This window comes from Onychomys torridus, chromosome 20, assembly GCF_903995425.1.
Source record: "Onychomys torridus chromosome 20, mOncTor1.1, whole genome shotgun sequence".
NCBI classification, from domain to species: domain Eukaryota; kingdom Metazoa; phylum Chordata; class Mammalia; order Rodentia; family Cricetidae; genus Onychomys; species Onychomys torridus.
Genome location: NC_050462.1, coordinates 35,635,111 through 35,649,983, shown reverse-complemented (window position 1 = coordinate 35,649,983; position 14,873 = coordinate 35,635,111). Strand labels below are relative to the sequence as shown.

Here is a 14,873-nt window from a genome sequence, read left to right as displayed (position 1 = left end):
TCACTCTTTAAATTGAGGATGCAACATGGTTGATACTCTTTATAATCAGAATAAGGGCACAATCACAACTCTAGGAAAATGGGAAACTCCCAGTCAGTACTTCAGCATCAATTTATACACAAAAATATTCAGCTGTAACTATACTATGGTGGTAATGCTGGCTTACTATCTTTCTTGAGGTATTAGAAAAACTCACCCCCTCAAGGATTAGAGAAATATCTTATCAAATCCTGTTCAAAATGTCTTTTGTGATACAATTTATACCCCATACTATAATTAATGGTAGAAAATCCTTAATTTCCATGTACAGGAACCCAGAATTAAACTTTTCAAGTATAGTGTCTTCATCAAATACAGATAGCTTATAGGTTTGTTTGCTTGTTTGTTTTTTGGTTTTTCGAGACAGGGTTTCTCTGTGTAGCTTTGTGCCTTTCTTGGAACTCACTTGGTAGACCAGGCTGGCCTCAAACTCACAGAGATCCACCTGCCTCTGCCTCCCGAGTGCTGGGATTAAAGGCTTGCACCACCACCGCCCTGCCAGATAGCTTATAGTTGTAATTGAAATTTTCAATAAAAATTAATACTATAAGGAACACACTTTTTATTAAAAATATTAAATGGCTTTGCAACGAGACCAAACTAGTAGCTTATGAACCAATGTACTGAGGGACCAGTGAACTCGGTTTGAGTCCTTTCTTGCTCTTCTCCACCGTAACCTGTTTCTACAAGGAACCACATACTCACAAATTCTTCAGGTTGGAGTGTAATATGTATGCTATTTGTTCACTGTAAAACAGAACCAATCTCTCCCCTCTATACCGTACTTCGGTGAAGGCACTGTTGTACTTCAGATTTTTGCTTCTAGCAGGAAGGAAGGAGATTTCGCCATGTGGTTGCCTACTAGGTCCTCAAGTTCGGAGGTCCTGTTTTATGATCTCTTGCGTTTATCAAACATCAGGAGCAGCTGCCAAGTTTGTGACTGATTAACCACCCTAGGTTTCCCATCCAACTCTTCCACAGGCTCTTTTGGTAGGTGCTATTAGTTATGGTTTGAGTATCCCCCTCAAGGGCTCATGTGCTGGAAAGTTCATCCTCCATATGCTGATGTTGGTAGGCAGTAGAACCTTTAGGAAGTGGAACATACTACAAGGCTATTAGGTCACCAGGAATGCTGCCCTCTATATTGCTAGCTAGACTACCACAATGGTATCTGCCATAAAGCTCACCCTAGAGCCAGGCAAAGGCCTGTGCAATGCTCTTGGACATTCAGAACTGTGAGCTGAATAAACTTCGTTGACGTATTACCCAGATTCAGGGACTTTTTGTCATAGCAAAGAAAATATACCAGCACATGGGTGCTTACAAAGAACCATTTCCCAGTAGTAGACTGCTTTATTTAAAAGAAAAGGTTTGAGGATGTTCCTTAAGGACCATCTCTGTCAGTCAACTGATGTAGCTACAGCAAATTTGTAACACAGAAGTTAATAGAAACTAAGCCTTTACTAATATGGTATTCTGTGAAATATACTGGTTAAATTCTAGTCTGTGAAATACAGTGGTTAATTCTATTCTAGGCAGTGCTTTTGAAACACCTTAATTGTGGCTACAGCTTTACTTCATATGAGGTGAGCTATATTGAAAATGTAAAGTTATTTGAGTAACTGTAGTGTCTTTCAGCAATGACAGGCATTTGGGGGCTGGGAAATGGGCTCAGTGAGTAAGAGCATTTGCTGTGCAAGCTTGAGGAGCTGAATTCAGACCTGCTACTGCCTCCCTACATAAAAAGTTGGGTGTGGCCAGACATGAAAGCCTGTAGTCCCAGTGCTGGAGGTTGGGTGGAGCATCGAAAAAGAAGGTAGCTGGGGCTTGCAGAGTGGACAGCCTAGTTCAAAGATGGTGAGCTCCAGGTTCAGTGAGAGACCTGTCTCAAGAGAATAAAGCAGAGGGAGGTAGAGCAGGCCATTTGGCATCCTTCTCTGGCCTATGAGCGCGCGCACACACACACACACACACACACACACACACACACACACACACACACGTACAGGCACATGAGCTCACAGATGAAAGTGCACACATATAAGAAAATCTCCCTCCCATAGTGACAGGTCTTTTAAAACCCTGTTAGTGACTGTGAATGAGATGCCATCTCATAATCTGAAGACTGGCTTAACACATATATTAAGATGTACAGCAGCAAAATCACATGATCACATCACTAGCTGCCACTGTAAGAGCTAATCATTCAATAATACACTTTCCTACTTGATCTTTTATGGACCAATATAAAATATAATGCTAGCACATTTACATTTCTGCTGTTGCTTACTTAATGACTATTTTCAGGGGCATTACTTCATTGCATTTCCCTTTCTTGATGTCTCAGTTACTGTTGTTTTCCTATTTAAAGTTAAGATTGTATGTGGTCTTTTTCTTTAAAAAATTTTTATATATGTGGTCTTTTACATAAAAACATTATACTGTCATTTTAACTATTATTTGCTATTAGGTCACTTCCCAATCTGTATATGTCATGGAACAACACTTTTACAACTCAAAATCAGAGTAGTATTTTTTTTTTATTTTTTTTGAGCTAAGGATCGAACCCAGGGCCTTGCGCTTGCTAGGCAAGCGCTCCACCACTGAGCTAAATCCCCAGCCCTTAGTAGTATTTTTATGTTCCACTTTCACATAGCACAATGGAAGCTATGGAGGCTAAGCATTTGCCCAGGAGTTACCAATGAACACATTTCTGTTGATATGCTAACATATTCTTTAATATCTGCAATTTTCACAAAACTTTAATTTTTTATCTTTACTTAAAAGTCATTAAAAGGCCAATTATGGATCACAAGGCAAACTGTTAAGTTAATAATTTCTTGATCTGAATGCTCATAGTTGTGTTTCGAGTTGGACAAAGCTAATGATGAAACTGATGTTGAATGACAGGTAATGGGTTAAGTATTGTCTTCCTTGTGTCTGGGTCAAAGGCTTAAAAAATAATAAAACTGGTGGGAAAACTGAGCATCACCTAATATGGATATTTGAAATTCAAGTAAACCTTGCTGACTTTATCCCCATCCTTTTTTTTTGAGACAGGGGACAGGGTCCATCTCATAGCCCTAGCTGTCCTATCAGGCTGTCCTGGAACTCAAGGTGCCATCTGCATGCTGAGATTAAAGGTGTACATCACCATGTCCAGCTGCTGTCTTAACTGATCATTCTTAGGGCTCCGAAAATCATAAATACCATTAGGAACTTCAACACCTTTCCTTCCACTTTGCCCAGCTGACTTCAGTCAGCATCAAATGAGCATGCACAGGAAGGGCTGCATGGCGGCGGCATTTCCACCTCTGCATTGTTTCCTTTGCGGCCAGCTTCAATTCCTGCAGTGCAGTCTCTCCATTCTTGCTGTCCTTGCTCTATTATTGTTGTCCTTTTCAGAAAGCCCTTACCTCTACTTTCAAGTGTTTCCTCTAGGGGTTAAGGTCTTTGGTTCATTTTGAATTTGCTTTTTGTATAGGGTGAGAAGTAGGAATTTAGTTTCCTTCTTTAACATGTCAACATCCAGTTTTCAGCATGTTTTGGAAGGAGCTTTATCTTCTTCAATGTGTATCTTCTGGTATCTCTGTTGGAAATCACGTGGTGATTGCATTAATATCAGAATCTCGGGAAAGTCACATTTATATTTATATATCTTATAAACCACACAATGTCATGTATGTTATCTATATGTAGCAGATGTAATGTGTATGTATACATTGTTTGGTCTGGGTCTCTTGTCCATGACACAGAATTCCTAAATCCCTTACAATTTCCTCAGAGACAGGGCAACGTTTGGTTCCAAGGTGGCTCTTGGTGGTTTCCTCGACAGCTTCGGGACAGACGCTGCTCCTTCTGGGGAGGAGATGGGCTAAAGGTTGTGTTGGTTAGTCATGAATAATGTTATCAATCATGTTTATATTTTGAAGCTTCCATAAAAACCCATAAGGATTGGGCTCAGACAGCTTCCGGATATATGAACACATGTAGGCCCCTAAGAGGGTGGGACACCTGAAGAGGGTATAAATCTCCAGGTCTTCTCTGCATCTCACCCTACGTATCTCTTCCACCTGGCTATTCATCCACATCTGTTTTAGTATCTTCCTTAAATTTGCGAGTCTAGGCAGGGTTTCCCTGAAGTCTGTTAGCAATCAGAGTAAATTAATTGAACTGAGGGAGGGGTCACGGAACTTGACTTACTGCCTATCAGTCAGAAGGGAGGGAAGAACCCCTGACTGGCAACTGGCATCAGAAGGGAAGAGCAGTCTGTGGAACAAGTCCTGACCCATGGGATGTGATGCCATCTTCAGGTAAGTAATGTCAAAACTCAACTGTGGCTCACCAGAATGGAATGTCCTTACCACCCTTTTGGTGCTAACTAAGCCATGGGAGAGCAGTGATTATTGAAAACATCTGGATCACCTCTTTGGCCTGCATTGGCAGCAGTCTAAACTTTTTGCTAGCTCACTCTGTTTCTGGTCACTGGCTCCGGTCCTTTCTGCCCTCCTGTGTGTTAGGGGCTGAACTGTGCCACCCCTGACCACTCCAATCTCCATTACCTCCGAATAGGAGTGTATGGAAAATCAGTTTGTAAAGATATAATTAGGGTCAATTAAGGTCACATGGTGAACACAATCCCAAGCACCCAGTGCCTTGGTGAGTTAGTACATGGTTAAGCAGAGGGAAAACCATGTGTAGACACCAGAAGCACACAGCTATTTACCAGCCAAGAGGACAGGTCCTCACTAGAAACCAACACTGTCAACATCACTTGTAATGGCTGAGTACTGTTCATTAGAAGTATGTTGCTTGTTACAGTCAACAACGCAGTACATACTCTAGCAACTGTACTGTTAATCCACATCCTTATGATGTGCTTGTGGAAGAGGAGCTGAGCAAGGCCTCAAGGCTTACACAGTCCACTCTGGAAATATGCTAACAGTTGATCTGAACTCTCATCATGGTAGGAGCCGTCTCTCTGAACTGTCCTCAGTGCGACCCTAAGTAACATGTTAACATCTAAAGACTGATGTCTTCACCTTTTGTCACCGAGTTGGGCTTACTCTTAACCTTTTGTAATGTGACCACTGAGCTCATGGTACTTTTGTGTATTTGAGATGAGGAAACTGAAGTTCAGTAATACACAAACATCAAGCAGCCAGCCAGGTAGTTCTGCTCTAAACACACCAGTGTCTGGATGTGCCAGGATGCTGTACCACTCATGTGGCCCCTCCTCTCTGTAATACAGCTTTCCTGGAGATGGGAGGTGGGGTGCTCTAGCTCCATTACCAAGGTCTGCAAATTCTATCTGCTAATTCTCATTAGCTGGGAGCTATTTTTTCCTAGCTTGGATTTTACAAATACTCTTGTAGAAGGTAGTATTAGAGAATAAACACAGAGGGAGCTATCTTAGGGACAGTTGCCAAGGAAGGTCTGCCAGAGACAATGTAATCCAGGCAGACATTTTCTTCCATAGTCTAGGTTATCCTGAAATCTGTGGTAATCCTTTTGACTCAATGTCCAGCTCCAAATAGTGGTTTTAATAACTAAAAAAATTAAAGAGGTAACCAATTTTTCACACATCAAAAATTGAAAGGAATGTAGTACAGATACCATGTTCTGACCCACAACTCCCAGGGGATCTTAGTTCTTACCAGTTTAAAGTTTTGCCAATCCTTAAAATGAAGGAACTATGTACGTCCTCAACTGGCAAGCAGAGTTCCAGGCTGTCAGTATTTCAGAGCACAAAACACAGGAACAAAGGGATGACGGGTGTACTTGTTTGTAATCAAGTTCTGGATGAATAGTACATGATAAGGCTTACAGAGAGAGGGAATGGGTTATAACTAATTGATTAGTGAGTGCTATCATGTGGCTACAAAGTAGGCTAGAAAAAGTCTTTATACAAGTAGTAAATATGTCTACATTTATTATTCTGAAAAGGAGGAATTTGGGGGGGCAACTGAGAGTGTGTGCTGTGGACTGGAAAGAGTGTGGTGTCTAACAGAAAGAGGAGGCAGAACAGGTGAAAACAAAACGCAGAAAAGGCAGGAGCTACAACAGGTCAGCCTGAAAAGCTTTCAGGTTTCATTGCACATAGGGAAGCTAGAGAGATGGCTCAGCAGTTAAGAGCATTGACTGCTCTTCAAGAGGTCTTGCGTTCAATTCCCAGCACCCACATGGTGGCTCACAACCACCTACAGTGAGATCTGGTGCCCTCTTCTGGCCTGCAGGCAAACATGCAGACAGAACACTGTATACATAAAAAATAAAATAAATCTTAAAGAAACACAACTGAACACCAAAGTTAAAATGATGGTTCTGGCTGACATACAAGGCTGGCTGACAGAGGTGTGGGGGCCATATAGAGTAGGTATTCCTACACTCTAGAGAGAGACAAGGTGCTCACAAGGGTAGAAGTGAGCTGATGAGTAGTGAATTCAGAATATATTTGTAAAGAGTTCATGGTACATACTGGTAAGATGATGTAGAGAGAGAAGGAATTACAGGGGATTTCTAATTTTCAGCTTAAGCAGGTAAATATTGTTACTATTTATGGAACTCAGGAACACCAAGAGAAGCAAGCTGGGGGATGAGAGGGGAGTCAACCACTTTTTTTTCAGACTGTTAAATTTGAGATGACTTTTTATTCCTTGTCATGGCAAACATGCCAGCATATACACATACTTATTCTTTCCTTAATAAAGCATTCCCTAAATACAAGTGAAAACATTTTCAGTAAGGTGCACAAAACAAAAACAAAAACAAAACTAAACAACAATGGAGCTAGCCTCAAACTCAGGTTGACTCTCCTGCCTCAGTCTCCATAGCAAGAGACTCACAGACAAGTGTTATCATGTTTGGTTTTGAAGATAAAGTAGTTTTGTTTTGACAAGGTTTCACTTTATATATAACCCTGGCTGGCCTGCAATTAGCTTTGTAGACCAGGTTGGCCTGGAACTCAAAGATCAGCCTTTCTCTGCTTCCCAAGTGCTAGACATAAAGACCTGTAAAAACTATGCCCAGTGAAGAAGTTTTTGATGCAACAGAACGATCTGAAATTTTTAATGAGCCCCTAACAAATGCTAGGTCATTCAATACTTATTAAAAAGACCTTACCAACTTATGACAGATTTGACACATGGTATTGAAGTAAAAAACTTGGGCATTAGTTCTAAGCAAATCATGTTATTAGGAGTAATAGTATCACTAAAGTTTTTCTAGCATCCCTACTCCATGCATTTATTAAGAAAATGTTCTTGGAGGGTGGAGAGAGATGGCTCAGTGGTTAAGAGCACTGATTGTTGTTCTTCCAGAGGATTTGGGTTCAATTCCCAGCACCCACATGGAAGCTCACAACTGTCTGTAACTCCAGTTCCAGGGGACCTGATACCTTCATTTCAATGCACATACTGTTAAATAAATTATTTAAAAAAGAAAGAAAATGTTAACTTGCCTAGTGAAAAGCCAAGCATAATAAAACTCTGAGACCTTCCCAACTGGGAGCCAATTCTTCCAATTTTGACAAAACTGTTTTTAAAGGTAATATAGGTAAAAAGAGTAAAGAATTAGGACATTTAACATTACTCAATGTGATAATGCTACTATATACATGCTAAGGACTCAAACAATTAGGAGCCAGAGGAGGGTGCTCTGTATTGCATGCATTCATACACATACACTACACAGTCCCAGATGGATAGCCACTCCTATAAACACACTACCTCTTGGCAGTAGATGTTAACTTGAGAGGAAGAGAAAGCAGAAAGGCAGGAAGAAACTGCTGGGGGAGGGGCCATACAGGACCATGTCCTTCCTTCTTGAATTTTCCTAAAGTACAAAACAAAACAAAACACAAAACGGTGAAATGGAGTATTTAATGAAATGAACAATCCAGCAAAATAAACCCCTTTTCTCCTGGCTACATCAGCACCTGTTGGCATTTATACACATTTACAAATAGGTTTACATTATTTACAAATAAACAAATTTACATATCTGCAGATACATCAAAAGACCTCACCTTCAAAACCAGGACAAAATTACATTTTATTTCACAGTAGGCTTTTATTTCTTCCTGTTTCTTGCCTCTTAACTTTCTAGGATAAATGGAAGCTGTATATAGTGATTGACTGGGGGGCAGGAAGGAGATTTTATTTACTTCAAATTAATAGTAATTCACATTCATAAAGTCTACCACTCAGGTAGGAACAATACATTATGAAGCTAAGAACTTCAAATCACACCGAGACGTGCAGCAAGTTTCATAATCATAAAACAACAAGTTTACGGCTGTTCCTAGGAATACAGGAAGAGTACTACAGTGCAAAGAAAACGAAATTTCAGTTTCGGGGGCAGTCCTGTTGTGGAGAGCAAAACGTTCCTCCCCTGAAGTTTTCACCCCAGGCATAATATTTTCAAACGGTCTGGTGGATGGGCCAGCTGGTCACTACGGTTTACAAAGGGCGCGCCAGGCGGGAACTAAATAAAAGTACCATAAACACGGTTCAGTGAGATCAAGTACTCCCGGAAGCGCTTTAAAAACACGCTCCCTTTCCTTCCTCTCATCAGCTTTAGACTGAAAAAAAAAAGACAAAAACCTTGAAAGGGGGGGGGGGAGAAAAAAACAACCAGCAGATATAGGAGGGGTTGCGGGGGGGGGGGGGGGCTGAGCTGACGCCCAGGTTTCGGCGGCGGAGGGGGAACTCACTTCCCAGGAGGGTGACGACGGCGTGCGGCGGGGGCTTGGCAGTGAGCACCGGAGCAGCGCGGGCTGCGGGGCCGCGGCAGGAGCTGAGCACCGCAGGCCCGGCGCAGGCAGGCAGGCAGGCAGGCAGGCAGGTAGTAACGGCCCCGGGGGCAGACCGCACGCAGGAGGCGCTCGGGGGCGGGGAGTCGGACACCAACACAAACACAAACACGCTGCGCGTCCCCAGGTGGGCGGACCCACGCTGCGCACCCCCCTCCCCAGTCCCCGCCCCCGCCCCCCGGAGGCCGCGCTCGGACCCCAGGCCGCAGCTCTCCCCCCCACCCTCCACCCCGAGCCGGCGTGGCGGTCTGGCTTCGGAAGCCGGCCGAGGCCGCCGCAGAGGCCCTCCCCGCTCTCCGTAACCGCCGCCGGGCAGCGCCGCCGCACCTCTCCGCGGGAGCCGGCGGGACGCACGGCGGAACCCCGGGAAGGTTCCCCGGGGTTGCGCCGCGCTTCTCACCGTCCACCGGCGTGCCGGCGAGCGCTCGGTCCATTCGGCGAGCGTCGCTCGCCACCTTCTGCCGCTGCCTGGAGCGAAGTCGGGAGCGACGGGGGTCACGGCGGGGGTCAGAGGGTAAAGGTCTTGCTCCCAGCAGCCTCCGCGGTGGATACGTCGCCATCTTGGATCCGCGGGACAAGAAAATTCATGCGGTGAGTTTTTGGCAAATTTTCGGAAGTCTGGCGGCGGGGTGCGCGGCGGGGGAGGCGGATTGAGGGCCCCCGCAAGGCGGGGGAATGCCTCGGGGCTAGTCCGGTCGCGCCCGGGGTCCGCGGGTAGCGTCCCGGCCCGCCGCTTCCCGTTGCTTTTGTCTCGGCTCCAATCGAGAGAGGGAGAGCGGAGCGGGCGGGGAGGGGGGTGGCGGCGCTGGAGGAGGGAGGGGGTGTGTGGCGGGGTGGACAAGACGTAAAGCGTCGCCGTGCTCGGGCCGCCGCCGCCGCCACCGCCACCGCCGCCGCAGCAGCAGCTCCGGAGCCTAGGCCCGGTCCCGGCTGCCCGGCGGCCGGGGCTTTCCCCGCACTCGGTTCCCCTGGCTCCCGCCGGCGCGGAGCAGTCACCGCCGCCGCGCTGCTGCTGCTTCCTGGGGTAGACGAGAAGGCGGCAGCGGCAGCGGCAGCGGCAGCAGCGGCGGCGGCGACGGCGGCAGCAGTAGTAGCATCCGCCTCCGAGGAGCCCCGGCCGCTCTAGACGGCTTTGCCACGTTCCCAGCAGCTGCTGGTCCTTGAATCTTCACAGTCTCGCAGTACCACGCGCATCCTCCGCCACTTGTGTGTTTTTTGTTTGCGTGAAAAGATGGGGACATCGGACTGGCTAACGGGCCTCAGGAGCCTCCAGGCCCTGAGATACCGAAGGCCCTTGCCAGGTGGAGGGAGGAGGAGAACTACCGTGCTGCTTCTGCCACCGTACGCGGAGAGGGGAGCTTCCCTGGTGGTGTAGAGAGGCTGGAGTTCGGATGGTCCTGGGGCGGCGGAGGAACCCCGAGACACTTCTGTCTGTGGAGTTGCAAGCCCTGGTTTCTACTTCCGCCGGGGCCCTCTCCTCTCTCTCTACCTTTTGCTGTCTTAGGTCTTCACTTCAAAGTTTCATAGAAGAAATAAGTCGGGTTAAAAGAAACTCGGTAGTCCTTAATTGAGGTACTGTTTGTTCAGGAGAAAGTTTTGTAACTCTTGTTATCCGTAGGCCCCTTAGGGAAAGCTAATTGTAATTTTCTTTTGTAAGATTATTTCAAAGGTTTTGTCATTTGAATTTACTTTAGGCCCTAGTAGTACGTTATCACCTCCAAAAAATTCTTCCGTAAGGGTACCACTTTCTTGGAAATCCTAGGAGACATCTCTGCTTTTCAACATCTTGAAAACGAAGTGTTAAGAGTGTTTTGCTTCATTTTCATAAAATTCTTGGTCCAAGAATTCTCTTTAATCTTCTGGACAGTTCCTAATAAAATACAGCAATATGATCCTTAGATTCTTGGCAAATAGTAGGAAGTATGATGCAGAGTAACCAAATCTGTTCACAAGGGAGGGCATATTTAATGTTCAAAACTGAATGCATTTTCTGTTACTCTCCATAGTGAGACGTTTTAGAGATAGAGAATCGTGCCCCTAATGCTTTCTCTTCCCAAACAAATAAATCCAGATAATTTATGTGGAGAGAGTGGGATAGAAACTTTAATAACAAGTTCATGTAGGGGAATGCTTGGTATATTTGGCAACAGTCTCTTTCCAAGCATCAATGGATTCATCTTTGGCAATTTTTGCCAGGTAATTTTATCCCAGGTTGGAAGTGCTGTTTAAAATCCAGTCCACTGAAATGATTGTCTACATTCAAGTACCTGCCTGTGTCGTGCGTCTTTGATATATATATTCCTTAATGCCCCAAGATCATGAATAAGGACTGTCTATGTGCTGCACTCTCCTATTTACTTTTTGATGTTGTTGTCTTAAATCTAAAGGAAAAGTTCAAAATGCACAGAAAGAAGCAATTTCTTCCACTTTTTACTTTGGCTGACTTTGCAAGATCCTTAATTAAAGTGAGACCTTTTCATTTTTATTTTTATTTTATTTTTTTTTTGGTACGTTGTTTTTAGTTCTAGACCAGAAATAAAAACAATGTATTTCAATTTTTTTGCATTCCTGTGAATGCTTTATTAATGCACAGAAGTTAAGGTAGTGAGTGTTGGCAGAACCCTTTAGTTCTGATGATGCAGTCTAGAGATAGGTATCAGAGCCTAGAGCCTATGCACATTAACATAATAGTAAATACAGCCTTAAAAAATTCAGTTTCCCAAATGTTTAAAAATAAATTTATATGATGGAAAATGAAGTAAACTGTGCCTGTGTGAGTGGTTTGTATCCCATTCATCTGAGAATTATCTGATCTTGAAAATGAAATGAAGCTGGGTAGAGGTGGCGCACGCCTTTAATCCCAGCACTTGGGAGGCAGAGGCAAGTGGATCTCTGTGAGTTTGAGGCCAGCCTGGTCTCCAAAGCAAGTTCCAGGAAAGCTACAGAGAGGAACCCTGTCTTGAAAAACCAAAAAAAAAAAAAAAAAAAAGAAAAAAGAAAAAAGAAATAAAAAGCCAAATGATATGCTCTCTAAAAGAAATAATTACCTCTATTTTCCCTATATAAAGGTGGGTGCTTATACTTTTTGATTTCTAAGAAACATCTTAAGTTTATTTAAAAGTAAATACATTATTGGTAAATTAGAAATACTGTAACCCCGTTCTGTATTTAAGTAGGTGCTAATACTAAATACTTAAAACTTTAACGGACCATTATAGAATTTTTTGATACTACATGGGATGTAGTACAGTTATTTCCTTTTTTATTGACAAATTTGCTTCATAAGAAAATTTGGTCTTTGTAGTAAACATGAATAGATAGTAATCAGTATAAATAATAGTTTATAATTTTGCACTCTTTCGAAGTGATGTTAAGTAGTATCTTTTGATTAAAATTTTAATTGTCAAATGAATGGCATAGCTCATTGGGAAAAGGCACTTGTCACCAAGCCTGATGAGCTGAGTTTGTACCAGAGATCCTCTGGTGGAACAAGAGAATTAACTCCACTAAGTTGGCATCTGTTGGTATCCACACAGATAAATAACTACATATAATAAAAAACTTGAAAAATTCTCTGTAGAGAATTCATCTTGAGAGCACACATTTAAAAGCAGACTGTAGATCCCATGTACTTACTGTTTGAGTAGATATTGGAGGAAAACTTACAGGAATAGTGATAGTTTTAGGAAATGACCTGGACTTCTAGTGGTATTTTAAAAATTGTTTAAGTTGTGTGTAGGTGAGTGAATTTGCATGTGGATAGTATGCATGTGAGAGCATGTGTCTTCAGAGGCCGAGGCTGTAGGCCTAAGGTCCCCTTGAGCTGGAGGTAGTAATGAACCTGACATGGAGGGTAAGAACTGAATTCAGGTCCTCTGGAAGAGCAGCAAGTACTCTTAACTCTCCAGCCCCTCTAGTGGATTTTATAACACAAACCCCAGTAAGCCAGGGTACCAGGCTGGGCAGTTTTAGAGGCAGACTTCATCAGAGTCATACTGTAATTGGAGTGGGATTGCAAATAGTAACGGATCAAAAGATCTAGGGCTGGCTGGCTAGTAGTTCTTGTTGATTCAGGTGACTGTCCTTCCTGACCAAGAATGGTTTCTACCTTGGATATTTGAAGGAATTGACTTTCTTTGTAACATTTTCAGGATGGAAAAAAGCTGTGCTCAGAGTTGATAGCTATTGTAGAAAAATTTACATTTGAAAAGAACTATAAGGAAAATTGGGGCTTAAGGTCGTAAAAATATTTTATGATTTTTACCTTGGATCAGTTTATTGAACTCTTGAATTTAAATAGTAGTATTTCTTTTTCTTGTTTCTGTAGTTATTCTGTGTGGTGTCCTTTGACTTCTACTTAAAAAAATTCAATTCTTGGGACAAATTATGTTGGTATAGCTTATTCATCAATATCAGGGATGTTTTAGAAATAGAATTCTTTTTTTTTGTTTGTTTGGGGTTTTTTTGAGACACGGTTTCTCTGTGCAGCCTTGGCTGTCCAAGAACTGGCTCTGTAGACCAGGCTGGCCTTGAACTTACAGAGATGCCTGCCTCTTTTCCCCCCAGTGACCACCTGGCTTAGAAATAGAATTCTTACTATGTTTTCTGACAGCTTTTTCTCTAAACTGAAGATGCAGATACCTTGGTATATAACTCATAGGGGAGGGATGCTGCATTATGAAGTAATAAATTGGTTACATTGTCTGAACTTTGTTTTGGGTACATGGCTAATACAATGCAAAACTGAACAGTCTAGAAAAAAATAGAAAGTCTTCCTTTGCTAGACTCACATTTCCATTTTTGAACATATTTGCAAGCATGTGTTTGCATGTGTTGTGTTCATGTGTGTGTTGGGAAAGTTAAGTGTCACTATTCTGCTGCTTGGTAAACGTGGTCAGAGCTCAGCTCTGGTGCCGTTTTCTTGAACTCTTTCTTGACTCCTCCAGTCCTTGTGTACCATTACTGAGTCTGTCACCAGGAGCTCCCTTACCTTTTGATCCCTCCACCAGAACCTCTATAGATCTGAGCACTAGCAACACAGACTCTTCAGTGTCTTGGTTGTTACACTGACACAGCTGGTACTTTCTGTGTGTTTGGTATTTAGTAGATTCTCAAGAAACATGCTTCAAGCAAAAGAGTGGCTGGATTAGCAGTTTTCAGTGATCTGTTTCCCAATCCACAGAGCAAGAGCAACAACATGTTTGGAATGATGGGTAGTTATCTTCTATTGTTGCCTCATTTCTTAATCTCTTTTTATTCTTAATTTACTGCTTTACCTGTTGGAGAGTAGGTAACTAGCTTCTTGAGATCTGTCTGTGGAGTTTGTGTGGAACTTTGGAAAGAACGTTAGTACAGTATTGAGAGTGTTTTACTTCTGAGCAGGGTTTTTGGGTCTGTAGTTCTGGCTGTGTTTTGCATGGCCAAAGGCATTAGTGGTAAGTGACATGCAGAAGGTAATTGTATTTACAGTACTTAGCCATGACTACTAGATTTAAGCTGCTTGATGCTGTGTTCTTTTTGTTTGTTTTTCCTCCTACCTTTTCCTCCCTAATGGCTGGCCCAAAGAATTCTCTAATCTTTGTTTTGTTTTTGATAGGCTGAGAATCAAACCCAGGACCTTGGCACATACTGGGCAAGTGTTTTATTTCTGAACTACATTGATCATATAATTACTAGTTTGAATACCATGGTTCTTAGGAAAGCTAGGTGAGATGCTTTAATATATCTTTAAATCTGATTTTTAAAATACACCTGGGAAATTTCAGTTAGAATTATTCCTTTTGACCAAATTACACCTCACTCGAGTTTTTAATATTTTGGTGAAGTGTGATGTATAGATTATTTTACTTTTCTAAAATCTGTAAAGATATTTCTTTTGCATTTTTGATACTGGGTCTCACTATGTAACCCTGGTTGTCCTGCAGCTTGCTATTGGATTGCAGGTGGGTACTACTGTGTCCTGCTGAGAGGCTAACAGTTTGAGAGCTGATTTAGCCTCTTGGGGTTTGAATGAGACACCCTT

At 42.9% G+C, this 14,873-nt stretch overlaps 1 protein-coding gene across 9 annotated transcripts in view; it reads left to right on the top strand.

The window, feature by feature from the left end:
- Window positions 1-9,079: 9,079 nt before the first annotated feature.
- Window positions 9,080-14,873, top strand: part of Cnot2 (CCR4-NOT transcription complex subunit 2) — a 95,454-nt gene continuing 89,660 nt past the window's right edge. For 4 of the 9 annotated variants that reach the window (XM_036169548.1, XM_036169541.1, XM_036169543.1 and 1 more), the window contains exon 1: window positions 9,082-9,442. Coding sequence is in view for 1 of the 9 variants with exons in the window: in XM_036169540.1 (XP_036025433.1) it covers window positions 9,438-9,442 (5 nt within the window). In the remaining 8 variants the exon portion in view is untranslated. Of the gene's footprint in view, window positions 9,443-9,929; window positions 10,424-14,873 lie in introns of those variants that run through there. The other 5 variants (XM_036169547.1, XM_036169545.1, XM_036169546.1 and 2 more) reach the window with 3 other exon arrangements.